The sequence below is a fragment of the Apus apus genome, chromosome 3 (assembly GCF_020740795.1).
Source record: "Apus apus isolate bApuApu2 chromosome 3, bApuApu2.pri.cur, whole genome shotgun sequence".
NCBI classification, from domain to species: Eukaryota; Metazoa; Chordata; class Aves; order Apodiformes; family Apodidae; genus Apus; species Apus apus.
The window spans coordinates 12,706,562-12,733,361 of record NC_067284.1 but is presented as its reverse complement, the minus strand read 5'-3'; the positions used below and the strand labels follow the sequence as shown (position 1 = coordinate 12,733,361).

General features: G+C 39.3%; 2 protein-coding genes across 9 annotated transcripts in view; both read right to left on the bottom strand.

The window, feature by feature from the left end:
- SNX14 (sorting nexin 14) overlaps positions 1-10,929 on the bottom strand; it is a 52,928-nt gene extending 41,999 nt beyond the window's left edge. For 2 of the 5 annotated variants that reach the window (XM_051615888.1, XM_051615894.1), the window contains exons 1-5: positions 10,729-10,874; positions 10,506-10,626; positions 9,604-9,680; positions 9,413-9,491; positions 3,471-3,514 (exon numbers count right to left, since the gene is read on the bottom strand). In XM_051615888.1, the coding sequence (XP_051471848.1) occupies positions 3,471-3,514; positions 9,413-9,491; positions 9,604-9,680; positions 10,506-10,626; positions 10,729-10,868 (461 nt within the window). In that variant the 5' untranslated portion in view covers positions 10,869-10,874. Of the gene's footprint in view, positions 1-3,470; positions 3,515-9,412; positions 9,492-9,603; positions 9,681-10,505; positions 10,627-10,728 lie in introns of all 5 variants that reach the window. The other 3 variants (XM_051615889.1, XM_051615891.1, XM_051615890.1) reach the window with 2 other exon arrangements.
- Positions 10,930-26,114: 15,185 nt separating this feature from the next.
- Positions 26,115-26,800, bottom strand: part of SYNCRIP (synaptotagmin binding cytoplasmic RNA interacting protein) — a 25,816-nt gene continuing 25,130 nt past the window's right edge. For all 4 annotated transcript variants that reach the window (XM_051613923.1, XM_051613924.1, XM_051613925.1 and 1 more), the window contains exon 12: positions 26,115-26,800. This exon is cut by the window's right edge. The gene's annotated coding sequence lies outside the window, so the exon portion shown is untranslated.

Below are 26,800 nucleotides of genomic sequence, written 5' to 3'. Positions count from 1 at the left end.
GCTAAAAGAAAAAGGCTCAGCCTGTTAATTGTAAACACTTACTGTGCCCAATGACTCAAAAGAGATACACGCAACTGCTATTGCATGCAAAGTCTTAGGGGATCTACTGATAAATGAAAAACATACACAAAGACCAAAGTGATTTTTTTCCCCCGCATGTAAATTATGCTTCTGAAAGATGAATTAAGAATTCTTTCAAAAAGATGAAGTTGCAAGCTGATAAAACTGTAAAGCTATGGTTTGCGATTCAACAAAAATCCTGATTTTTTTCTTGCATTTAAAATAAAAGCAGCTCCATATGTTAAAACACTGGGTTTAGTCGTTACCAAAGAACAACGTTTTCATAGTAACATATTACAAAAATGTGGTAATTACTGGATTCTAGTATAATCTGAAAGAACTGGAGTTGCAGTAACATCAAATCCAGAAAACAATCATTAAGCACAGTAAGCATTGAGTGACTCACAGAAACTTTAAGCTTTAAGTATCAAATGAGGTTGATATAAGCAAGATTTTATATAGTTCTATTGTACAGCATACATAAGCAATAGACTCAGACCAGTGTTTTGTAGCTCTGCAAACTTGGATTACTTACAACTATGCTCTCATACAGTTGAAAAACACTTAACACAATTATTAAAATATAACCAGTACAAATACTCTGAAAAATACCCAAAAAAATGTGCATAGGTATTATTACCTGTTTCAGTAGAGTTCACTGGATGTTAGCTAATTCATTGCCCTAAACTAATTCAAGTTTACAGATGTTTGTCTCTAAATTTTAGCCTGCTAATAAAATAGTACAAATTCTTACACAGCTTATTAATGAAACAAATAAAAGACATAGCTTTTCCTCCCTGCTTGTAGTACTTTATTTTCTGAGCAATAAATCTATGATTTTATCTTGCCACGTACAATTCTGGTAAGTGTTACACTGCCTAGGTTTCTAAGTGAGATTACACTAATGCCCAGACTGTGTAACGTCCTGCAAGGCACCATCAGCTGACAGGGTAGAATTTTTTAAAAAATAATAATAAAAAAATTATAAGTAGTTTCTGTACAAATTCCATTCACTTGAGAAGGGGGCAGATAGCATAAGGAATTATGCTCAGGCTTTTCCGCAACGGAAAGCAGCAAACTGTTTTACCAACCTAGTCTGGCAGGTCTGAATCACCTGCTGGTGGTTACCCACGCTGCTAAGTAAGAATGGTCTGGATGCAAAGGCTTCTGGTTTAGTTCTGTGACGAATTATCCAGAGCCAGCGAGTTGAGTTAGCTCAGAAAAAACACTTAATGAATGCGAAAGGCCTTTCTCCAGGGTGAGCTGAGCTCTACCAGCAGTGCAGGTAAGCCTAAGGAGAAGTGTGAACTAACTCGCCCTCTGAGACGGACCTCAAACAGCTGAACACAGACACAGTTCAGGCCTCCCTGCACAACTGTTTCTGGAAATACAGGAAAGCAAAGAAACTCCTGAATGTCTAGAGGTAATGAGACCAGATCTGACATTCCTGACGTTAAGCTGACACCAGTAAGCCTCTCACGACCAATTTCCTGCAGTTACTCAGATACCACTGCACTATAGCTCACTGAACTCCCAGTACTTCATGCAAAGCTTATCAGGTCTGATCAGCATGATGTGAATTTATGGAACTAGTTCAAAATCCAGAGGTGCAGCCATGCAAAACTGAGGACCATGCAGGAACACCTATAGAGCTCACCAGAGGGCAAGATGTGTTGAATCCAGGCTGGCTGGCTCCAAACCAAGTATATTCTGCATTGCACTTCTAGCTATGCATATTACTAACCCTGCCATACAGTGCACTCCAGACTTCTTCCACCTTGGGTGTCAGAGATGTAAGTAATATGAGGAATCCAAATTTCCTTATCAGTCCAAAACAAAGACACTGAAGACACTTTCTAGCTAATTTCAAATTATGAAATACAGAAGATGGTTCCCTTATATTTGCTACTTTATTAAACAGATCAATGGAACATGCTCTAGCTTTCTGTATTTGAAAGTTGAAAACCTTGCTTTTTCCAACTCCGTTATTCACAATACACGGTGCTAAAGCTCCCTCTGCTGTTGGAATAAGCAGTTAAGTTTTATATTTCTGTGTATTCATCACACAAAGATACAGAATGACAGAATCATTCGGATTGGAAAAGACCTTTAAGATCGAGTCCAACCATAACTTAACTATACCAACCATTAACTGAACTCTACCAAGTCCAGTGTTTAAACCACGTTCCTAAGCACCACATCTGTACATCTTCCAAACACCTCCAGGGAGAGTGATTCAACCACCTCCTTGGGCAGTCTATTCCAGTGTTTTATTACCTTCTCTGTGAAGAATTTTCTTCCAATAGCTAATCTAAACCTCCTCTGGTACAACTTGAAGGAATTTCCTTTTCTCCTGTTGCTTGTTACTGGGGAGAAGAGCAACCCCCCACTTGACTACACCCTCCTTTAAGGTCGTTGTAGAGAGCAATAAGGTGTCCCCTCAGCCTCCTTGTCTCCAGGCTAAACAACTCCAGCTCCCTCAGCTGCTCCTCATAATGCCTGTGCTCTTCACCAGCTTCACTGCCCCTCTCTGGGCTTGCTCCAGCACCTCAATGTCCATGCAAGAAATGCAGATAATGACCACAATTAAAAACCTATCAAGCAAAGAACTTTGCCCAGAAAACTTTAGATCCCAGAGACAGAAAAAACCCTGGTGTAGAGTAAAATAAAAAAAATTACAAACTTCTTTTAGCACAAAACTGAATATTTCCATCCAACAAAAAAGTCAAATTCAGAGTTAAAGCAAAATGTTCTTTTAATGCCTTGATGCCAGCATGACCAATTAGAAGTATTTTTAATATCTTCTCACAAAGTACTCTGAAGGACTATTTAATATATAAAGTTAAAAGTCAAAAAGAAGAAAATAAAATTGCCCATAGTCTTTCCTTTATATACTATTTTATAAGTTATTTACACAATACTACTCTATTCAGCTCAGTATAACCACTCACAGCCTTAAAACTCAGCACATCACCAGCTATTCAGCAAGAAGGTGGCCACAACACGTATTCAAAATACCTTCTCTACGTTAATTAAAAGTGGAAATCTTATTTTTAAAAAGTGTAAAGTGTTTGTTTTTAAAGCAATATGAAAGATCAGTATGTCTCTAATCTGGAAGTACATTTTGGTGTGTATGTGGGGCAAGTTTGAGTTTTTACAGGTTTTAATCAAGTCATATGTGGTTCCATGTGCGTTATTAGAAAATTAACATATAAAAATTAATACTCTAACAGTGGTTTTCGAAAGAAATATAAATTTCAGAACCACCTCTATCATGCCTAAATTGTTATAAGATCCATTCTATTCTGCTATTCTATTCAGAAATGTTTCATTTTAGGTGACCATTTCTTAAACAGTTTGGCAGATAGTTATGATATTCAAAAATAGTAACTTTTAGGTAAAGCACATACCTGTACCATGGATAAATAAAGTTTTCCAGCACCAACTCAAGCACCTGTGCAGAACAAAGACAACCACATTACCAGTTAAAAACAGTCTACTGTAAATCCTTGCTAGAAGAGTTAAAAACACATACCAAAACTCATAGAACATAATTCAAACGTCACAAAACTTTAATGTACAAATATGTTTGTTGCAATCCTATTGTAAGATCAGTAATTTTGCATAATAATGAGTATTTTGGGCAAACAGCAACAAAGTGACATTTACATCAGAGATCAAGATAAAACAGCTGCCACTAATACTGCTGACAATGTGAAGCACAGCTCTGCAACCACTGCTCGGGGAGTGCTATGAAATATGTAATCTTACCTCAAACAGCCCTTTCCTAATTTTTCAGATCAGTTCCTGGTTCTTTTCTGATGTAGTGTGGAGTCTTGAACAGGCACAGCTACCCCTTCTACATGTACACATATCTCCATCCCTTCTCATCCAAACCTCCAGCTTTTCTAGGTCACCCCACTCTTCAAGTGGGACTTTTCAAACTCTCTGTCATCCTTCAAGTGCGATAGTTGATCTTGTCTGCTCACCACTCACAAAGAATGCTCAAGAAGAATCCGAAAAAGCAATTTCTAGGAAAGCTATGCTCCTTTCTCCACATTCTGCACCACAGCCGTCAACAAAGCCATCAGTTTGTGCTCAGCAGCATCAATGCTGACCAGGGTAGCAAAAGAGAATACACATGTTGCTATGTGAGGCTGCAGCGCCATATTCTATAGAGGGAAAGGTTTTGCAAAAGAAGCCACTGTGTCCAAAGAAAAATGTAAAATGCATTTGAAAGCTGAATGTAACAGTTGATATACATGTCATTTATGAAAATATTACAAGATTTGCTGCTGTACTCATTCACACTGCATGCTCCACAAGAATTCAAAACTTACTGAATTCATACTATCTGTAGGGTCCTTCATGCCTCTGCTCTACTCATGATGATAAAAGCACACCCAGTAAAACACACACCACAGCCTTTTAAATTCCTCTCAACTCTTCAGACTTGAGTAGCTGATGAATGATCTTTTTCTGCCTTCACTACTAAGAATATTGCCTACCCAAATATAAGATATTTCCCCCCCCCCCTTTTGCAATTGTTCCATTTCAAATATTTTCCTCCCTGTTTTTAAGGGTGAAGGATAAATTTTTGTTCCTTCACCCTCCCTCTGAAAGGATGCTTTCCAGTTTGGGAAAACTTCAGATGTCTGTGTTGTGGACCATTGTATGGTCATCAATGTTTTTTCTCCTACCCCTACGTACTAGAGCAGTAACAGACCCTCAAATTGTAATATAATCATGTGCTGATGACAGATAGGTAAACTAAATGTCATAATCCCCACGAAATCTTGTACTTCCATTAAAAGTGGTGTAGCAGGGTGACAACAGATGCTTCCCAGGCCAGAAGAGATCAAAAAATCTGAGAGAATCTTCTTTGGAAGTTAATCTTCAAACAAGAGGAAGGTGGCATCCAGCTCCAGTCAGCAGACACAGACCATTGGCCCTAAGAGTAATACATCAGACTACCCAAAACAATCTCCCTGATGCCTTCCATAGCACTGCCAGGATATAAACAATGAATTTATTCCACAGAAATCTCAGTCTAGCAGGTATTGCAACATTACTTTTGTTCATGAAGGGTTTCTAACAAAATAAACCTCAAATGCAAAGGCTTGCAGTAAAATCTATACTGGGCATCTCTCTGTTAAAGGATCCTTTTCTTTCTTCCTCCACTTTTGCTGCATCAAGCGCAATGACAACAGACCGTCTTTTCTTGGAGTGGAAGTGCACTTGGACAGCCCTCAAGCACAAGGCAGAGTACTCAAAGGGAGTACAATGCACTCCCTCTTGAAAGAGCTTTATCCACAACTACTATTATAAAAACTGAAAGCCTGTCCATCAGGCATGTGCCACTGCAATTTTAGTTCATCAGCTGCTAGCATAACTTGTTGTCACTCTCTTTGCCTACAGTTCAGAGGCTTCTAAAGCTGCTCTCCCTTGTTACCAGCAGCGAGAGATCTCATTCTTCTAGCTAAGCCAAACATGCATGGCTCTGACAATCATCTTCCTGTGGTTATTAAACCAACAAGGAAAGATGCAAGTCCTGATGACCCATCCCTCTCTGGGTAATGTCTTCTTGAGATTAATCCCATGTTTATAGTAACTGACTTTCACTTGAACCACTTCAGACTTACCAGTGTTCTTCTTGTTCCTGCTTCCACAGCCACTGTAAGGGGGGCCATTATGGTAATAATTTCACAGGACAATGCCATGCAGATAATCCCACTAGCCAAAGACTCAGATGCAGAATGCACAGACAAATGATTCAAAATACACTTGAAGTCTACACATTGCTGTTCCTGATGTCAGAGGCCAAGACATGTTCTGGTAGAACTCAAGGCGTACAGTCCCTACAGTCTTCCCATGAAGCTTCCTATGAGCACTGAGACTATACTGGTGTGATTCTTTATGTCAGCAAAAAACCTGTGACATCATTCACTGCACTTCTGTAAAGCACTAAGAAAGCAGGACACATGTACCCACTTCCATTCTAGTAACACCAACAATGTTATTCAAGCTCAATTGCTCACACAATGCACACATGCCAACAGAGTAGACAGGACATCTCAGAGAATGACAGCTGATGATAAGCAATTTCCTTTTCTATGAAGTATTATTCTCATGTTTCAAATACAAGTGATGAGACATTTCATTTAAAGACTATTTTTCAAGCAATTTGCAAAATGACTGGTTCTACTACATGTGAGCAGTTTTGAATTGCAGAAATTTACAAGTGTAAAACCAAAAACAGCAGGTACAAATACATGAGCTTCCTATGACTGCCCAGAACAGACCCCAGCTGCTGGGAGCAGGAACTGTACAGCTGGGTGGTAAATGATTCAGTAGCTGCTCAGACCTACCAGGCCAGATAAGACTGGAAAGGAGCAAGGACTTGATAAGTAAACCACAAAGGCAACTGGAAAAGCCTTACAAGATGGCAGAGCTAGATATCTGAGACCACTTCCTTAGGGTTAAACCACCAACTCCCAGCAAGAAAGCTTGGAGGCTGCTACAAGAGTTCAGGGCTGACATGGAGCATGTTCAGACAATACCTTTTTTTTTCTGGTCATGCATTTGTCCATTTCTTACTTTAAAAGAAAAAATAAATAAAGAAAAAATTCTGGTCCCATAATCAAGAACTGAAGGATTTAATAATCAAGGAAAAAACTGCAACATCAACAGAGAGCACCTTGATCCACTAAGGCATTTATTTCATGATGCTGATCATGTAGCTGAGCAGCTTTCCACAGATTTGACTTGCAACTGTCCCTGACATAGCAAAAATGAGATTGTAGGGAAAGAGCAGAGTTTATCAACTGAGTAACAGAATTAAATTATCCTTTATACAATCTATAACACCTGAAATTATATACAACACAAAACTGACCAACTGGTATCATATCCAACACAAAGCACAGTGGCTTAGAAACTGGAAATAAAATTACACAAAGTAGGTACTGTACGACTTCTGTGCAGGATACAGCTCAAACCATCCAATATGGAGGCATAGTTGAGACATTGTACAGCTCAACTACAATGATAAACGTAAATGAAAAGGGGAATAAAGTCTAAGCACAGGTTCTTCTTATTCTTGTAAACCATGTATGGCAGCTGGAAAACCAAAACAAGGCTGCAGAAGATTAAGAATTTGTGAAGTGAGACAAACTTATTGCAACCCAAGAAAAGAAAAATCCATACTTGTGAGAAAAGCTTGGATTTCTTCTGAGTAGAGTGGGTATTAATTTTATTTTATATACAATTGAAATTAGAAACATTTGGAAATTACAACATTGCCAAAATTCTTTAACATGCAAAGGAAGAACTAGAAAAACTAATCTGAAATGAAAAAAATCCCAGACTTTTTTCAAGTATTTGAGGAAACTGCTTTTCAGAAGCAGGTTGCACTCTGCACTCCTTCAGAATCTAATTAACCTTAATTCAGTCCTCACTGTATCAGCTTCCTTCTAATGTATGACTAGCCCACAAAAGAAAGTAAGAGCAGTCTCTCCTTCCAACCAGGCTATCCAATTCCAAGCACACATTACATGCTGCATCCCCAGAGCAGATGATCAAGAGGAATATGGTACGGGCAGAACCCCCACTACCCTTTTAACCAGTACAGAGGAGTTGCAATGTGGAAAAATGCAATGACATTTCTCATTTCAAAGAGTATCCTACACAGGAGAAAAAGATGGCTCAAACAGCGTGCTTGTTTGAGTCCACCAAGGATTGTTACCCTGGCTCACTACCCCAGGAAGGCACTTGGATCTTGAACTTCCTTCTATTTAAGTGCCCAAAGGAAAAAAAGGAATGAGAAACACGGCACAGATACACAAAGGCATGCCCATACTGCTAAATAAAGCAGGGCCAGGGAGATGCCACTGCAGCAAAGCTCACACCACTTTGGTAAATCAGAACTACAGCAACAGCAAACAAATACAAAATACGCCTGTGTGCAGCAGAGCATTTTAGAGATCAGTCTTAGAAGGTAACTCTGGTATGTATAGTATCCCTTATGAATAAAATACTACAAATAGCATTTTTAGCATTAAATACTCATTTAAGCTAAATAGGGAAATTTCCAGTTCTTCTGCATCTACCACATCCTTTGGTAAACTATCAGAGCTTACTTGCTGCCCAAAATTCTAAAAAAAAAATAAATATAAAACTACACACATATAAGCACTTATTTTACATTTTATTATTAAAACAAGTTTAAAAAAAAAAAAAGCCTACTTAAGTTATATTGGGCAATACTGTTATTTTAATACACTTGGACCTAAGCTTGTTCAGAAAATAAATAATTCTAATAGATTAAGCAATTTTAAAGGAATAAATGTTTGCTTCTGAAGTTACAGAAAAAGCCACTACATTAAGCCAAAGGAAGTCAACAAGTTGCTATATGTACTTTTAAAAAACACATTCCTCAACTGTTCATCCCTCCCTTCTCTTAAGGTTTTCACTCTTTTGCTACTCCTGCTATGGGGTGTGCCCAGGACACCATCACACAGTTCACTTACTCCACAAACAAACTCGGCTTTCACCTAACACACCACGCTGTTAATTGTGACAGCTGACATGCAGGAATCTTCTCACTTCTGACATGGCAATTGTTTACCCTCCTACCACAGAACTCCAAAGTTTGATTTCTAAATAAATGGAAACGGAGGTACCTAAGTGCTTGTGTGTTTTCCTAGCTTTGAAAAGGGACAAAGTATAATCTATGTAGCTGTCAATGGATTTCATCGGGGCGGGGGGGGAAGCAAACTCCAAGAAAAACAGCTCTTCAGATAGCTCTTCTCTTTCCAAAGAGAAAAGAACAAGGAAAACTTCTGATTTACAGTCTTATTAAAGACAGGTACTCATGCTATTCCTTTAATAAATCCACTAATGTATTTTGTAGACAGATTTTGTTACAGCTTTGTCTGACAATTTTGAAGAGCTACCATCGCATTATCACCTTATTACAGAAATCTTACAGCTAGAGCAAATAATCCCTTAACCTCCACTTCGACAAACTAAGCAAGCTGTAACCTTCAACTTTCTGAGAATCTGACATTTTCAATTGTAACTGTTCTTTCCTATGTATTTCCCAATTGACACAGATGTTTCTCCTATGTTCTTAGCACACTACTAGATGAACAGTCACTTCTGTGGAAACAAGCAGGCCAGCTCACTTCTCAGCTCCCAGCACACATTTTTTTGATGTGAGTTTTGTAGGAACAAGCTAACCTGCTTAGGAAGTACATCTGAACCAGCTACTGAACCAGACACAGAGGTTGAAGAGATGTGTAATAAGAACTCACTGAATTTCAAGGTACTGAAGAAATGAAGCAGCAATTACCTCCGAGAGTGATGCATCAACCTTTGAAGGCACTTTCAGATCCAACCATGGCTGATAGTTTTCCAGAAGCAAAGTAGGTCTGGAGGAGAGCAAAGAAAATATGATGTAACAACATTTAAATGGAAGTTTCCTACTGCTATATGCAAAATGTAAGAAATGCTAAGCTTACCAGTGCCACATTTTTAATTTACCTGTGCCTCTTGCATTTGACCTTCCCACATACAGCACAACTGTGACCATGGGGAAACAGCTCTGGCAATTCTAACTGCTAAGAGAAGATATTTGGACACGGTCACATTCTGCAAAATAATGACTCTCTTAATATATAAATATGTATTTGTGAATTTCCTTTTAGAGCACACAACTGGAGCACAAAGTTTTTCTCCCAGAAGGAAAACAAGATAACATGGCATGGTATGAGAAACAACTGAAGCAAACAGAAAAATCACTTCCACTAAAACTCAGTTTGAGGAGACAGATCCCCTTTCACATCTTCAGTTCTCTCTCATACATCAGTTGGCCTAGTAACAAACCAGCTGGTTTCCCTATAAAACCTGCCTTACTCATAGCCTTGAACTATTGTAACTGTGGCATTCTTAGTCCTGTGAAATTCTACATCGAACCATTTTAAGTCAGAAAACAGCAATGCCCTGTTTGTTTTTTTCTCTGAAATGCACTGTCACTTAAAAGAGTTTGGCTACAATCATCAAAGACCACTTAGCACTGGCTTGACAAAGGAAAGAGCATCTTTAGAAAAGAAAAAGCCTCAGTAAAAGGGAAAACAACTACATGGTTTCTCAACTACTCACAGCTCAAATGCCAAAAGCGAAAAACGGGTGATGAAGAAAATAACATCCATGAACACCTGGCTTTGCAGCTAAACAGAGATTTGATGGGACTGTGCAGAAGTGTGTGAGGGACCCAAAGTCCCAGTGACAGCAAACTTGCTACAGAATATCTGTCGGCCGGTGGAAAGCGGCTCTACTGGTGTGCGTTACTGCTGGAAGCAGCTAGCGTTACACAGGGACTGCTACTCCATGCAAATCCTTACCAGGTTTAAAGAAAGCAGAAGAACGTTAACAGACATATTTACCTTGGCTCTAGATTTTATTGTAAAAAGAATATTGGGCAAGAGGGAATCCGGTCCCAGCCAACAGTAGAAAGTGACAACACCAGCCACAAACGACCAGAAGACCATTAAAACGTGAAGATACCTTACAAAGAAACAGGAAGGAAACGTCACTGCGCGGCGAGGCGCCGGCGCTCCCCTGGGCAGGGCCCGGCTCCCCCGCCCCAGCCCTCCCGGGCCCGGTTACCGGTTGAGGAGGAGGGTGGCGGCACCCAGCGCCAGGAGGAGGCAGCAGGAGAGCGGGTACTGCCGGCAGGCCTCCCGCAGCGCCGGGCCGCCCCGCACCCGCAGCAGCCGCCGCCCGCCCGCCCGCACCCAGCCCCTCATGGCGCCGCTTCCGGGGCCGCGCTGCTTCCGGGGCCGCGCCGCTTCCGGGGCCGCGCCACGTGACGGGCGGCCACGTGACGGGGCGCCAGGCGGCTGCGCGGGCGCCATGTTGCCCGGGAGGGGCGGCGGGAGGAGACACGTCCCGGGGCGTCCCGGCCTCGCGCGGCCCTTCCAGCCCCTCCTCCCTTCTCCGGCACCGCCACCGCTCGGGGGGGAGGTGGGCAGGGCTGCCCGGGGCTCAACCTGCCGGGAGCCGGAGCTGCCCCCAGGTCTGCGGGAGCCTGTGCCGGGCTGCGGGCAGCGCGGGCCCGGCGCCCCCTCCTCCCGCCGCCCCCCGCTGGCGTTCCCAGCTCCGCCCTGTAACATCTGAGCCCTGCGATGGCAGGACGCGTACCTAGTTATAAATACCCGCCTCCTGCACGAGAGGGGCTCCCGGCGCGGAGAGCCAAGAAGCTGCGACGCCTGATGAAGGGCCCTATATTTAGATGATGACTGAACCCAGTCGTTCAGTGACGGGGGGATACTAAAATCATAAACACCTCTCAAAAGTCCGTAATTGCTTGCAAAGAAAAAGGAGCAGGGTAGGAAAAGTAAGGCTCTCACATCGGTGAGTATACAAGGGTAAAACGTTGCAAATAACACTCATTCTGGAATGTAGTATATTGCTAGCGAGGACAATTTAAAACCAGCTTCACATGAGTAACTGCCTTCAGGTACAGTCTAAGTCACATCCTTTCAAACTGCTGGAATGCTTTCTGCAACTCTAGTTATGGAGTCTTAGGAAATTCGGTTACATGAGTGTGACACCACAGGTGGTGGCAAAATTAGCTCCATGGACAAAATAAACATGCTTAAACAACTTCTCCTGTGAAATCTTATTGATAAAGGGGCTTCCGAGTTACAAATACAAAAAACAATGTGCTGAAGGGGAAGTGCCTGCTTTTATTTTTGAGTTGTTCTGAGAAGCTGCTGTTGCCTTACATTCATTTGCACTACCCCCACGTGAGGCATCTTTGGACTGAAGAGTCATGTTTACAAATACTCAGTGAAAACCCTGCTGTTAAGGACAAGTCAGTATTTGGAAGATGAGTCAGTATCTAGAAACCAAAAGCTGAAAATAGCTTTCAGACTTTTCTCTCAGATGTTTGTCATTTTATGCAATGCTTCCCTTGACCTCTGGAGCAGGTGAGAGGCTGCAGTTTGACTTCAGTATGTTGACCTTTCTCAGAGAGCTTGGCAAAAGCCCAGGGTCAGCTTGAATTTCTTCAAGAGTGTCTGCACAGTATTATTTTGTGTCAGTCCACGTGTTTTATATTAGGGGGGAAAAAAAACAAAGTGCATACACACAGCAAATCTCCATACAGTTTAGTCAGAGGAAATTAATTTTCCTCAGAAGATCCTTAGCTTTATTGCTTGTGATTTTTAGTCCTTTACTTAGCAGTTATTTATTTAGTTATTTATTTAGCATTCCTTTTAATAAGGAATAACTTTTTAAAGTCTTAACATATTTCATAAAGATACTGCAGCATCACACATCTGTAACAAACTAGCAGGAACATAAAATCAAACCTCTGCTTCCATTCTCTACTCCAGGTAAACCTTAATTTGGAGCTTCATTGCTCAGGGCCATGTTTTAGTGTAAAGTTGCCACCATCACATTTGGCACTAATTATACCTTATAAGCTGTTTGTTTGATTTCCATTGACCCAGAGACTTCACCTGTGCTGGGCAGACCTGCTTTATCCCACCCTGCCCAGAGACAGCAGTGTGAGGGTTGCCCACCTCCCTCTGTAACCCTTGCCCCTACAACTATGTAGCTTGTTCTGCTTCACTGGAAGACTCAGGAGAGGTTTGTTTTGCAACACAGTAAGAACAACAAAAGGGAAACACTGACAACACTTAAGCTTTTCAAAATTCTGTTGAATTTATATGAGAAAGAACTTCATCCATTCCCCAACAACAGCAAGTCTTTCTCTCTTCACCTAAATTCTTACAAAGATTCTCTGGTTAACTGGAGAACTTGAGGGGGAAAAAACATGCATTTGGAGATGGGCTCTGAAACAATGTGGGCAGGACTACTATTCTGGAAAGCTAGATTTTATTTTAATAATGGAAATGTAAAATGATCTTTCACTGATCATACAAGTCTTCTTATGGAGTCAGTTCTCCATGTTTTTTTTTTTTTTAATAGCAACAGAAAATTGCATATTCTAGCACTCAAAAATGTATTAATGTATATTTTCAACATGAAATATAAGGCTACATTTGTTGGCTGAATATCAGTTATAAGACTGAGATTCTATTTACCAGTGGTTTTTTAAGCTTAAAAAACTTGGGTGGTTTAATAAACCAGGCAGTGAACCATAATACAGAGATTGTCACCAGCTGATTTAATTACTCTGCAAGTCTGCTTTTGCTCTTTTCAAGGGACTACATATTTATCTTTTTCAAAGATATGGTTGTCCAGGCTAACTTATATAATGTAATCCTTCATGTTTACCCAAGGAGGAATTAGTTTTCCTTTATAAATTGTTCCCCACAAGTCCCTGATAGTTTCTGTGGGCCATTTCCAGAAGTTTAAGTAGAAGGCTTCATGTTAACCTTTAGTCATTTAGCATAAAACTGTAGGGAATGTTCATTTTAAGAATTTGGCAAACAGCTAAGCTTAAATAAGTGAAACTGAAGTTGGTGACTCCGGTCCCAAGAAAATTAAGCATTAGTAGGTCCTTTAGACTTGACTTTTGAATTTAGAACTTAAAAGGCATCCATCAGCAGTCGAGAGTAGAGGCCGGTCATTTGACACCCATTTCTGCCTGGGTTTGGCAGAATAAGTATTAGCATTTAGGTAAACAAAGTCATCTTTACTGTCATAAACAGTCACATTCCTTTGTCTGCTAATGAGTTAATAAACTGCTAATAGACAGATTTATGGCATTTGGGAGTCAGCTCTCTGCACCACCCACACAGGCCTGTGCTTGTCAGCTGTGTGGGCATGTGTGCTACCAGTGGTTGGTGTAGGTTCTTAAGTTTGCTTCCTGGACCACCACATTATGGACCGTATGTTGACCTTCAATATTACAAGGTTAAAGCAAACTGGATGAGGAAATGATAACCCCAGCCAAAAGGACCCGCTGGATGCTTTGGATTCTCAGGTAAAACCTCACACAAGTTGGTGTGAAAAATGGGGGAGGTCAGCTGCTCCAGACCAGAAAGCTGCAAATGGCAAGAGGGAGATATTATTGGTAAAAAAGAGGAACATACTCCTCAAAAGATCACCAGTCTCTACAACTGCCAACTGACATTACACAGATTTAAAGATGTTCTTTGTTTAGAAACAGATTCAGCAGGCAACCAAAAGAAAAGGGGCTAAGGGGTTCTATTTGTAACAGGCCACTCAAAGGGGCTAAAGCTAGAGCAGGCCACTCAAAATTAATGACTTTTTTTTTTTTTTTTAAAAAAAGACACTAAAATACAGTTCAGTTAGAAGACCTGAAAATACCTTCCAGTCTGTGTTTAGTACTGAAACCATCAAGTAATTGACAGTCACCGGGCAAAATAAAGACTTGCAGGGGGGAAAGACAGGGAGACTGTTCTGGTAAGGAAATCCAAGTAAAAGAACTCACTTCAAGCAAGACAGTTTCCAGAGGGTCAGTTTAGTATGGCCAATGGGAACAATGCTGGGCAAACCAGGGAGGTGCTGAGGAGAGATGAATGTATTAGAATTTCACTGGGACAAGGCAGGTCCACTTAGGAAAATGTACCATGGGGAAGAGGGGGGGGGAAAAAAAGGGGGGGGGGGCAACGTCCTAGAGGCAGGCCTTGAGGAACTTGTAACTCTCAAGGAGTAGATAAAAAGGGTCAAAGCAACACATATCTATATATATAGATACATAGAGCTTTTCTTCAAATTGTTAAAATGAAAAGGGTTTTTCTGAATACATTCTTCCACAGACTAGATACTGGACAGAATTTAAGTATCAAAGATGAAAAGAACTAGTCTTGTTGTAAACTACACTTATGGGACATTAAGGAAGAACCATATAAAGCTGAAATTTGTGAGGTGAGTGCAGACAATTCCTACAGACAACAAGAAATAGAGGCCTGCAAAATTAAACAACAGAAAAACCCAGCACAAAACACCACTAAGGAATATGCATGAAGAGAAGCACCAGACCTATACAGGAGATATTGGAGAAAAGCCTAAATAAATTAGTATTACGCTTGTGGCAACATTCAAAGGTTAGTCTATGGAAATTTTACATTGGTTCACCTGAACAAAAGATAAGCTGTCTGGATATGCACATTAATCTAGTATTAAGTGAGGTAGCTGAATTGTTATGTGCAGGGGGAAGATCTGGATAACTCCTTCCAAAAACCCAGGCTGATCAGGGAAGAAGAGGAAAAATTAAAAAAAAGTAGCTGGATGTTAAGAATGTGTAAGATAATGTTTGTGAAAGAAATTAGCTGCACCACTGCAAGTAGTTAAAACAGTGCCATAGCACATACTTAAGAGATCAGTCTAAATGAAAAATAAGCTGTTTACTTACAGCTGAAGGGGATAAAGAAAACCCTGCCCCAGATACACGCTTCATGAAAATACCTATGGCAGGTCCTGAAGGGAATTTCCACTGACCAACTTTGAGGTCAGTGGGAGAAATTTTCCAAGTAGGGAGGAGAAATTTGACCCATATTGCCTTGATTCAGCAGAATTGAGGAGTGTTAAGAAAATCCTTTTAAGATTACATCTGTTTCTGTTAAAACACAGTAAAGTGTTGCAGCAATTATGCTTCATAACTGTGACAAGACTTGGAGAATTTAAAGCTAGTCTAAGTTTTTCATCACAGATACTTGATGGATTCATAGAACAGCTGTCTTGGATCCCCAAAGATTCAACTAGGTGAGCATCCTGTTTGTGATGATGGCCATCCGGTTACATACCTAGGAAAAAGTTGTAAAAGCATAGCAAGAATATAATAATACTCACCCGGATATTTATTTTGCCTTTATTTGAAATCTTGAGGATATATTGGGAAATGATTATTTTCAAGTTGCTTTTTGAACTGAGCCATGAACAGGAACATCCACAAAAATGATCCAGTGAGGAGCTCCACCACTTATTTATGCTTGTGTGGGTGAAGATCCAACTCTCTAAACATTGTTTAATTTAGTATTTTATAAAAAGAGACTGTAAAAAAAACAACAACACTTTCCCTACTCAGCAAAATTGCTGCTTATTTTATCAAAATACTTCATCAACCTGAGCAAACTGTTTCTTCCAAAATGAAGTTTCCTGCTCCAGTGAGTTGCTCTTCATATGAGAGCACTTTTGTACCTTTTAGCATTGTTGCTCTCCCTATCCTCTTCCAACTTTATTATTCAGCAGTAGTGCTGAAGTACAGACTGCAAGAGGGGGAATAAAACAAAATAGCAAAATAGCATTCAAAATTATTTTTATTAGTAGAAATAGTACCTTCTTAAATTGTTCCTAAATTATTTTTTGCCCCTCTGTAGTGTATTTTAACATTTTAGCCTATGAAGATTTCTCTTTTTTCCTCATTTGGACTAACTCTAGTTTTTGTTGGGACTCTTCTTTTTTTGCATTTCAGGAACAGTGAAAGAAGTGGAAAAAATTCCCAACCTAAAGCCAGGAAGTTCAAATCCACACACAAACTTGACAAAAGTGAGAAACCCCCTAATTAAAATTAAAGGTTGCCATTTAAGCCAGTTTGTATTGGAGAAAGATTTCAATAGATACTAACATGTCCACTGTATCTGCTGATAACAATCATGTAAAACCCAGAGGTAGTGGTGAGAAAGGGGATTTTCTTGGCAACTGGTGAGCTGGTATCCTGAAGCCCATGGCTTTAGCTTCTGTGGATACAGCAGTAAATGCCTTCAGTGTTTTTGCCAGGTCAGAATTCCATAGAGATATTTTTAGTTTGAGCAGCCAGTTTCTCTGAGAACCTGAAGTATGTAAAAGCAGTTTAGGCTAAGAGTAAAGCAACATCAATTATCACCCACAAAAAGTTATTTGTGCTTCAGTGAAGTCTTTCATCAAACACTTCACAGAATTGTTACAGAACCGGTTGTATAACCAGGACATTGTTTTGTTTATCATGTGTTGGCCAAGGATGTATGCAATGAATTTGACATTTGCCTCCATTTAAATGATGTACTGCAAAAACTGAGGCATTTTCAGAATGATTAAAGAGAAAATAAAAAGCAATAGGACATAAATGTTGTGTTTCCCTGGCAATATTGGATAACAAAAGGGAGAAAATTCTGATGTATGCTAACAGGCAGAATGTACAAGGCGATACTAGGGGAGAGCCTGAACACAGGGCAATTCCTCCTCATACCCAAGGATGAGCTTTGAGGCTTTTTGAAAACAACTTTTTGAAGCACATGGGGAGCTTGCCTGCATGACTTCTTTTATGATCTAACTTGAGCATGTATCTCCACAGTCATGCTCCACTACAAGAGGAATATAATAATTTTAATGAGAGAATTCAGTAAGTGGGTTTCAGTACCAAGCTCTGCGAGGCCAGGCTTTGTGACAGCTCAGAGCTGATCACTGCTGTCATTATCAGACAGCTGCCCAATTTTCTAAAGGTATGCCAGAACTTTATTTCCCCAACACAATGCTGCCATTTTTAACAGAGAAGTGATGGATTGTTATACACCAGTTCACCTCAAGCATTGGCATTAGTGATGCTCCTGTAGAAGACAATGATGGCTCCGTGGGTCTATCAGCAGACCTATCTTGGCAGGACATAAAGCCACAGTCATTCTCCCGGAGCAGCAAAGAACAGTTACTTGTGGTTCCTTCAAATGTTCTGTAAATGCATCTAAACCTGGTTATGGTGCACACTTGCCACTTGCATGGTGGTTTCCCCTTAAGTGTCCTTTGGGGAGGGAGGGTGCATGCTTTGGCAGAAAAGAGGACTTTGAGCTGTTTGGAAAAGGGACAAATTGCAACAAACAAACAAGGACTTCTGGGGAAATGTAACTAATTTCTGTGGAACTATATTACTAAAAGTTTTGCTTTTTAAGTAACTAGTATTTTAGTTATGGAAAGCACTGGAGCTAGTAGGGTCTACTAGGGTCTGGGGGACTATTATTAACATTCAATATTATTTTAAAACTTCCTAAATCAATTTCTGATTGGTGACTTGAATGATTTGCTGCTGTGTAAACTACCTGGCTTACCTTTGTTGTTCTCTACAGAAGTACATAAGAAATGGTTTAAAATGCTAGATATGAACTTTTTCTTCTTTCACAGATACATACATAAAATATATATTAATAAAGGGGCATTTTAATATGAAAAGCAGCTTACCATCTTTCGTATCAAACTGGAAGGAATGACATTTTCTTCCCTTTAAGAAGCAGAGTCCCCCAAACTCAAGATTATGCTGGAGTATTCTTTGTATGTCCAGTTGTTAGTATTTCTTCCCCCCCCACCCCGGCCCAGGAGTTACAAGTGCAGACTGAGGTCTTTGGAATGTCAACAGATGCACATAAAATGGCTCATCACACCACACAGAACTGGGAGGCCTCAGACAGACCTCAAGTTGGGGTCAGTGCAGGTCCAATACAAGAGAGAAGAATTACTTATTTTCCTTAAGAAGGTAGATTTTGCTTCAGAAGATACCAGAATGTTGAAATTAGTATCATCCAGCTTTGTAGCAAGCCATGTTCAAGTCTCATAACATTTATCTAAGACAAGTAGTAAGCTCTCCACTGATCACTATTCAGCTTGGATATGATAAACAGCAGATCAGGTACTAACCTGCCACCACACTGTGGTATATTGTCTACATCCAGTGTGTTTCTGAGATATACTATGATCAGGAAACTTGGAATATCAGTCAGTCTCAATTCTGAAAAGCCCATGTATCTGGTGTTCTCCTGGACCCCAATGGTGGGGACCAATGCCCAACCGTGCTCCCCTCTCTATTTTACCCTTCAGATGTTCAGTAGATCTGGAGAAGTCAAGCTACCTATAAAATAATTACTCTCTTCTTCCCTGAAGCCCAAGAACAATAGTTAAAAATCAGGAAGAAAAAAAAAAGCACAACTGATATTGTAGCTTATCTAGATGAGCAGTTTTGCCAGTGAGGAAATAAGGAGTTAGTGCATTTAGTCCAAGGTTTTAGTTCAAAACTGCTCACCTGAGTTTCATCAAGAATTTAGAACATGCACCCATCTCCACTGGACGCTCACGTCCCAATACTTCTACAGTCAGGAAGGTTCCCATTTCCCACCAAGTCTTCAGAGATGCTGCTCACCATGCTCACCTGTGGAGAAAAGGACAACTTTTCCCCACTGAAAGCTGTCTATGAAAAGGCTTCTGTGTATCTTGAGTGCTGATCAACAAGATACAAAGCATTACCTATAATTGATCCTCTTCTAGCTCGGTAAGGAGACCATTTTGGCAAACTAAAATTTGGCAAGTGAATTCTACTTTACCACATTCCTTCTTCAACCTTCTCCTACCTTAGCATCTCATACTGGATTTTGCAAACGAGCACCTTATAATAAATTTTGACTTGTTCCTTAAGAAAGTGTATTTTCTTGTATTAAGACAAGAGAGCTCTAGCCTAGAGGAAACTGAACATCTTCACACAAAGTTTAACAACCTTCATACTGGCTCTAAACTCTCTTTGAGGACCCAGAAGTCTGTTTCCAAGCATGTTGTAAGCACCTTCACTTTTGAGCACATGAAGACCACCTCCAGAGCAGAATACACCCATCTGGGGTATTTGCATCACCAGGTCTTTGATGAAAAGTCCTGACCTGATTCCAAGAAAAAAAATCAGCCACTTCTCTCTCAGGACTCTGGGCTTGTATTGCACACTTTTGCAGAAAAAAACCCACAATTCTGTAACAAGAACCTGATGTCCTTGGGAGCTCTTTGGGCCCATCCTGATTTTGAAATTGGCAAAGGGGGCAGCTGAGCTAGCACTGATTCAGCCCAGCTTTATGTGCAACACCTATTCTCACTTTGTCCCCTGCATGAAGACATTCAACTCAAGACTGCCTGCTATTTAAAAACATTTTCTCCCATTACCATACTTCTGTAAAGCCAGTGAGTGGCAAATGTTATGCCAGCAAGACAGTAGTCCTCACCTCTACTGAAAAAACATCCATCTTCGGATATTACAGACTGGCTTTTGCTTCCCTAGAGCTGAGACTTCCATCACTTCAAAACTGCTAAGATACCAGTCACCTCTCAGAATAGGACTTTAGTAGTAATAACATGAGGCACTGGAACAGGTTTTTTCAGCATTTTTATATTTAGCTGTGTTCAAAACCTCCCTTAAAGGGATATTCTTCTGCCATTTCTACCAAGACAAAGTGATCTTGAGGATTATGGCAGTGAGGACAACTTCTTACCTTTTGATATATAATCCAAGGACTGTGTGTCTGCTTTTGACCTGATGTTTGAAACTGGGCAAGATCCATCACCTGACAATCCCTTCACATCATGCTGTGGCTGCTAGATGGTGCCCGGATTAGAGTGTACCTACCTTGCACAGGAAAAGGATAGATGGATAAAGGATAGCACTGATTAATAGTAGGAAAGATCCTACAAAGCTGTAACACAGCTAAATAAAGCTGTTCTGCATTGTGGTTTGCCAGGTTGTTTCCCCGGCTGTTTTGCTTTTAATCCTAGACTACAAATTTGCCAGTAGTGTAGTCTGTGTACAATTAATGGTTGTCTTGTAGAGACAGGTTGGATGATTTCTTTTCCCAACTGTTCAATCACCTTATGTGTTCCCAGGGAGCAAACAATATGCTTTGTTAAGAGCTTTCCCAAGTGGGGAGTGTTTGATTCTATCACTCCCAGGTCAACCTTTTAAATACAAAACAAATCTATTCCTTTGTATTCCGGAGGAATTTCCCTGATTGTCATTTACTGCTTTTGAAAAAACTGTGGGTTTTTTGCCCTTCCAGGTATCAGTCAAGACAGGTTTCTCCTTTTTTTTTTTATACTGAACATTAAGCACAATTTTACCTTATTTGTGAAACGTGAGATCTCTCTACATAATTTTTAATATCTGAGGGGCAGAAGTTGCAAGATTATCAGATTCATCTCACCTGCCCGGTAACCAAGAACTCAACACCTATCAGCTATTTAACCTGCGTGCTTTTAGAAAGCATTGCATATTGCAATCCTCTCCTAAGCATCTTTTGGAGACAGGGTACGGGTGGGGTGGAGGGTGTTGTATTGGGTGTTTTCCCATTATATGCAGTTACTATCCTAGCTGTTCTTTACTAACTCCCCAATAAAACTAATCTGCTCTAGCACAGGTCATCACTGAAGGCTGTTTGAACTGAGCTAACTTTGCTACCTGATTCACCTCAATGCCATTTGTACCCACGTGGTGAGTGCACCTTAATGCACCTCAAAGTGCATTACGAACTGGAGACTTCACTTTCCAAAATGCTTTTTCACCATTAATCTGTATACTCATTTATTACTAATGAAATGTCACAGTAAGGGCAATAAACTGAAGGTTTAAATACTGCTATTAAGGAAATAGAACTCTCTACTTCCTATTATAAATCTGTACTGATTTCAATAGTTATCCTAAGAAAATATAAACTACCTCAAAGGAGCTACTCGGTCTGAGACTTACTGATCAGTTCATGCCTTACGAATACTAAGATAATTTTCTTGAATAGAAACATGACCACCTGAACATCTCAGAACATCAAACCAAACTGCATTTTTCAGATTAGCATACCATTAAAAAAAGGGAAAGTGCTATTTATTACACCGTTCCCACTGCAAGATCACTTCTATGCAGAACACGTTTGCAACAAAGTTGCAAACAACACAAACACAGAAGGAAGTTACTTCAAATCCAACAGATTTAACACCTTCCAGATGGTTCGTAATTTTAACTGGAACCTCCATCTCACTGGAGTTAACACCACAATGGGATTGTTTTTAAGAATTATCTGAGAGGTTGTGTTTGTATGAAAACATAGTTGAGCAAGGCAACAGATAACCCCCAATGAATGAAGCTTCCATTGCACTCACTGCTAGAGTGAGTGCTAAAGCCCAGCTCAGAGCCACCTAAAGCTTGTAGTACCATCAGCACTTCCAGTGAGAAGTTCCAACATTTTTCCCCCTTTATGTTCAAGCCTAGTCTTCATTAGCATAAAACCTACAACATATTTTTTATTTGCCAATTCTGACAGATTTTATCAACATACATGCTGTGGTTTTCTTCAAAGTAGTTTTTAAACATCCTAATTGAAAAGCAAATGTAAACTAACATACTTCTGTGTAAGTGTAGGTAATATTAACATGAAAAAGGTAATGGAAGAAAATGTGAGAGGGCAGTATCTTTAGTTTAAATAGTTAGACCAGTTACATACTGGTCTCTTGGTGAAAGTATTACTCACATGAAAACCAGTGACTGTCACTGGAAGTTTGCTGTAATGTAATATTAAGGATTAAAACCATGTACCATTTGTGATACAGCTGCATTATGAAAAGATTAATTATAATTTTTTAGGCTAATTCTCACCAGTGTCTTGTAATACAGAGTTTCATTCTTCAGGATGATGTAATTGCACCTTAAGGGAAGCAATAATTTACTAATGGGATATCTATAAAATTGCCTTTGTTGAACTCTCACAAAGGAAGTTTTCTAGTCTCAGATTAGCTGCATTCAGCAATACACTTTCAAAATAACCACCACTAGTGACAGAATTTGGTACATTTTTCATCTCACTGAAGACGAAAAAAGAAATAAATATGAAAAAAAAAAATTACTTTAGATTGTAGAACAATACTGGAAATGCTACACTTGGAACCAGGAACTCAGGACCTGATATATTCAGCTCTTAGGTTTCAATCACAGACACTGTTAATGAAAAAAATCACTTTAAACTACCATAATTTATAAACCATCAGTTTAAAAATACATACGGAATTGCCTATAAAGCATTTTGGAGATTTTTAGATATAAAGTATTTAACATTAAACAGCACCAGATTACACTCAAAATTCACTCAGCATTGAAGAGGACACACTAAAATGGAAGAGTTAAAACCCACAACCTCCCTAAAGAACTAAAAATAAGGAGTCAGTTAAACAGTCTACTGAAGTTGGCTTTTAGGTACTGCAAGTCATTTAAGTACTAGATTATCTATTTTTACTTACCATTATCTTCTGTGCAGTCAGATGTCACAGGCTATTCTACTGGCTGCGCAGAAGAATGCATTTTACAAGTTCCTTAGTGCAAAGGGAAGTGGTAAGATGCAGTGTCTTTTCTACATGTTAGTGACCGAAAGAACTAAAATTGTATTGTTGTACTCACTGTGCAAACAGAGATAAGTGAGCTGTCCCCATTATCATTCTCAGACTAAAGGGAATCAAGCTTTCTGACACTGCCAGCTTTACCTAAGTGGCTGTCAGAAAATAAAAGTGTTGGTTTTTGAGTAGATACAAGTTTTGTGAATCTTCAGGAACAAAACAACTCTTGGAACCAAAATGTATCTTGTGATTCAAACTAAATATTCAAGCTGTATTTAACTACCTACACACTATGACTGTGTTTTCTAGATTGTCACAAATGCTTTTTTTTTTTGCTTTTTAGATTTAGTCAGACTTCCAGGTACCTAATAATCTAAGGAAGCTTTTGTGAAGATAGGTTTAAATAATCAGTGTAATCCAGCGTTGCCAGATGAGCTCAGCTGTGCGACACACACTTCAGAGCTACCCATTTAGAAATACATGTTTGTTGAAAAAAATAGTAACCAGTTATATACTGGTAAGGAAAATGTATTATTACATGAGATTATCACCCCTCTCTCCAAACTCCAAGTAAACTAACAAGCTAGTTCTAGTGGCACCTTTCAACAAATCAGTCTATTTTAACAGTCAAGGCAATGGAGCACCAAAGAAAAGTTGGGGATTTTTTAACAGAATTAAGTATAATTAAACACTTCCAAAGTGTTGACCAGGTGACTATGTGAAAATGGGTCTCCCAGAAAGAAGTTCAACATCAGAGCTTCTAGGAAGCTTTGTTTATTTGCACTAGATGGCTGTAAAGCAGTAATTAATAGTTTGTTCCTTCTCCCCCACTACCTATCCAGGTGAGGATCAAAGGATCCTCAGCTCTACTTCCTCTCCTGTTGCCACATACCATTTTTATCTGACAAAGTACACTCTGGTGTTTCCTCTGCCCCAACTAATGCAACTAGCTAGCCCCTGCCAAGAGATGTCATGTGCTGGTGCTGGAGTTAATTCAGCAAGACGCTTGGCAAGAAAAGACTTTTAAAGTCTATCATAGCCAGTCATAAAGCTTGGATTTAGAAGCTTCAGGCTATGAACATAAACTCAAGCTCCAACTTCACCAGTTGCAATTCTCAGAGCACTGAGTAAAGTTTATTGCCTACTTCCAAACCTTGCTATTCCATTTTAAACAATTAACATTTTCCACTAATTTTTCACTAATGCAAACGAGGGGGTAACAGTCAATTTTGTGGAAGGTATCAATTTGTACACACTTTTCAGAAAATGCTACATGTGTTTATGCCCATGTTGCCTTTCAGTTGTATTTCTTAAAAAAAAGTCTCCACTCACTAATGTACAGAAGCACCAAAATAGCTGCTAGGCTGAACAGCGAAGTTAAGCCTCTGAAGAACTATCAAAGGCACAAGGAAAAAAAACTTGCAGCCACATATAACATTACTACCCTGAAATATTAGGTTGGGAATCCTATCTTCACAGGAGGCTAAGTTCATCTTAGACTATGTCATACCCATCACCCCCAACAAACAGAATTAGTATTCCTTCTATTAGATTTTAAGACAGTATTTAGGCAAGAGTTGTATAACACAAATTCAGAACCCAGTCTTGGCATCTGTAGTAAAAGCCTTCCTCCAACACTAAAAACACAAACTTAAGTTCTGGGTCTGAATCAAGTCTCTTTAAAAAACAAACAAAAAACCCAAACAAAAAAAATACAGTTGTACATCCTATGTGAAAAACCCTTTAAACAAAAATGAGTATTAAAACAACAGTATAATTTAAAAAGCTGTGTATTGGAGTGTTTATAAACCAGAAGTGTTAAGCAGCAGCAGTTTCCGATTTCTTACTAAATTCAACTAGTCTTCAAATTTAGCAACACATTACATACCAATGTGAAACTATGCTAGCTTCAAACCTTTGCAGGTGTTTCAGTAAAGAAAGCCTCCTATAGGAGTAAACAGAGGCAGCGTAATACATTAAGTCAAGACTTGCCTACAACATGCCAAAAAGAACTGTTGTGTCTATTTATCACCAAAGCACCATAAGAGATGCATTATTGCTGTAGAACATTTCAAGTTTACCAACACCCACGTGCAACCAAACCAATGTTGTATATATGCACTTGCCCATTCTCACCAGTATTTCCACTTAATGAATGTTGGGTTTTTTTTTTACACAATCAAATTTAAAGCTCTGAAAATAATTTTTCATTGTAGTTTTTTTTTTTTTTTCCACAATAGTAATCACCACATGCAATTTAGTTTTCTGATCATTTTGCTAAAAAACTGCACCAATATCAGAACAGTGCAAATCATATTTAATTTTAAAAGTTGTAATGGCTTGAGTTCATAATTAGAGGGAACACTGTCAAGACTGCAATATTTTGCTCACTCACCATTGCTTGCAATCCATTCAAAATAAGTTTTCCTGTCAATTTTGCATTTGATTTTTTTTAAAGAATAGTCCCCCCCATGCTTTTATCAGAGCTGAAATTAAGGATATAATCCACAATTTCAACACATGTAGTGGCCTTAATAGAAATGCTTTTATGCACTTCCATCATCTGTTACAATTCCATAAGTAATTATCCCCCACCAACACATTTCCAGACTAAGAACTAGTCCCTAGCACTTGTGATCCCACAAGTGTTAACATTTTTCAGCAATGGAGAGATTTCAAGATTAAGAAATCTGAGGACTTCCCCTTTCCTACAGCCCCCATTTTTATTTTATACCAAGTTCAAAATTGGTTTCCACATCTTGACAGTGTTCCTTATAAAACCATATGACAGTAAAAGTGCCAGTCGGCGTGGCAACCTCTTTGAAGGGAGCATTTTAACTCCTTGGCACTGGGAATGCCAGCACCAAGGATTACATTGAAATTCAAAATTATACTTAAGGCTACAATTAGCAATCCCACTTTCCATAAGCCTAGTAGTATTCTATCACTGGATTTCAAAATTCAGAAGCTAATGCAACTCTTAATTTTTAATGCTCAAATCTGAGGAAAAAGTTACTTTTCTTTAGCAAGGGCAGTATATGGAACTGGTATCAAACGTCTCTTATGCATTGACTACTCATTTTCACCATCATTCACTTACTTTGTCTTTAAGTTCAAAACTGGCAAGGCACATTTACATATTCCAATGAATACTTGACAATTTAAAATTACACTTCATGTCCCAGCTATCCCAGTAATTGACATACAACATACTAAAATGGTTTATTAAGATAACAAAAAAAAAATCAATTAATGTGAAACATACAGGCTATTGGCAACCACTATTCTAAAAATTATGTAAATACAAGTAAACATACTGAAATGTGTGCGATTCTAAGTTTTTAACCAGAAGATCTCTGTACTAACACACATTTATATTAATGACACATAAAAAAAATAAAAACTTTATTACAAAAATAAGTTACACTCGCCTCCAGCTTACAGTATAAAACAATTTTATTTGCAGGAATGCAAAATGATTGTTTGCCATGAGCATTTTCAACATATGACATGTCTAATTTTGTTAAAATTTGCATTTACTGGGGGAACTGGTGTGTATAAAACCTTAATTAGGTATAAGCTTCAATTTTCATTGTGGTGCCTATGGGTATGTAGTATAACTGCAGTATCCCTTCGGGCAGGGGGTTAAGGGAAG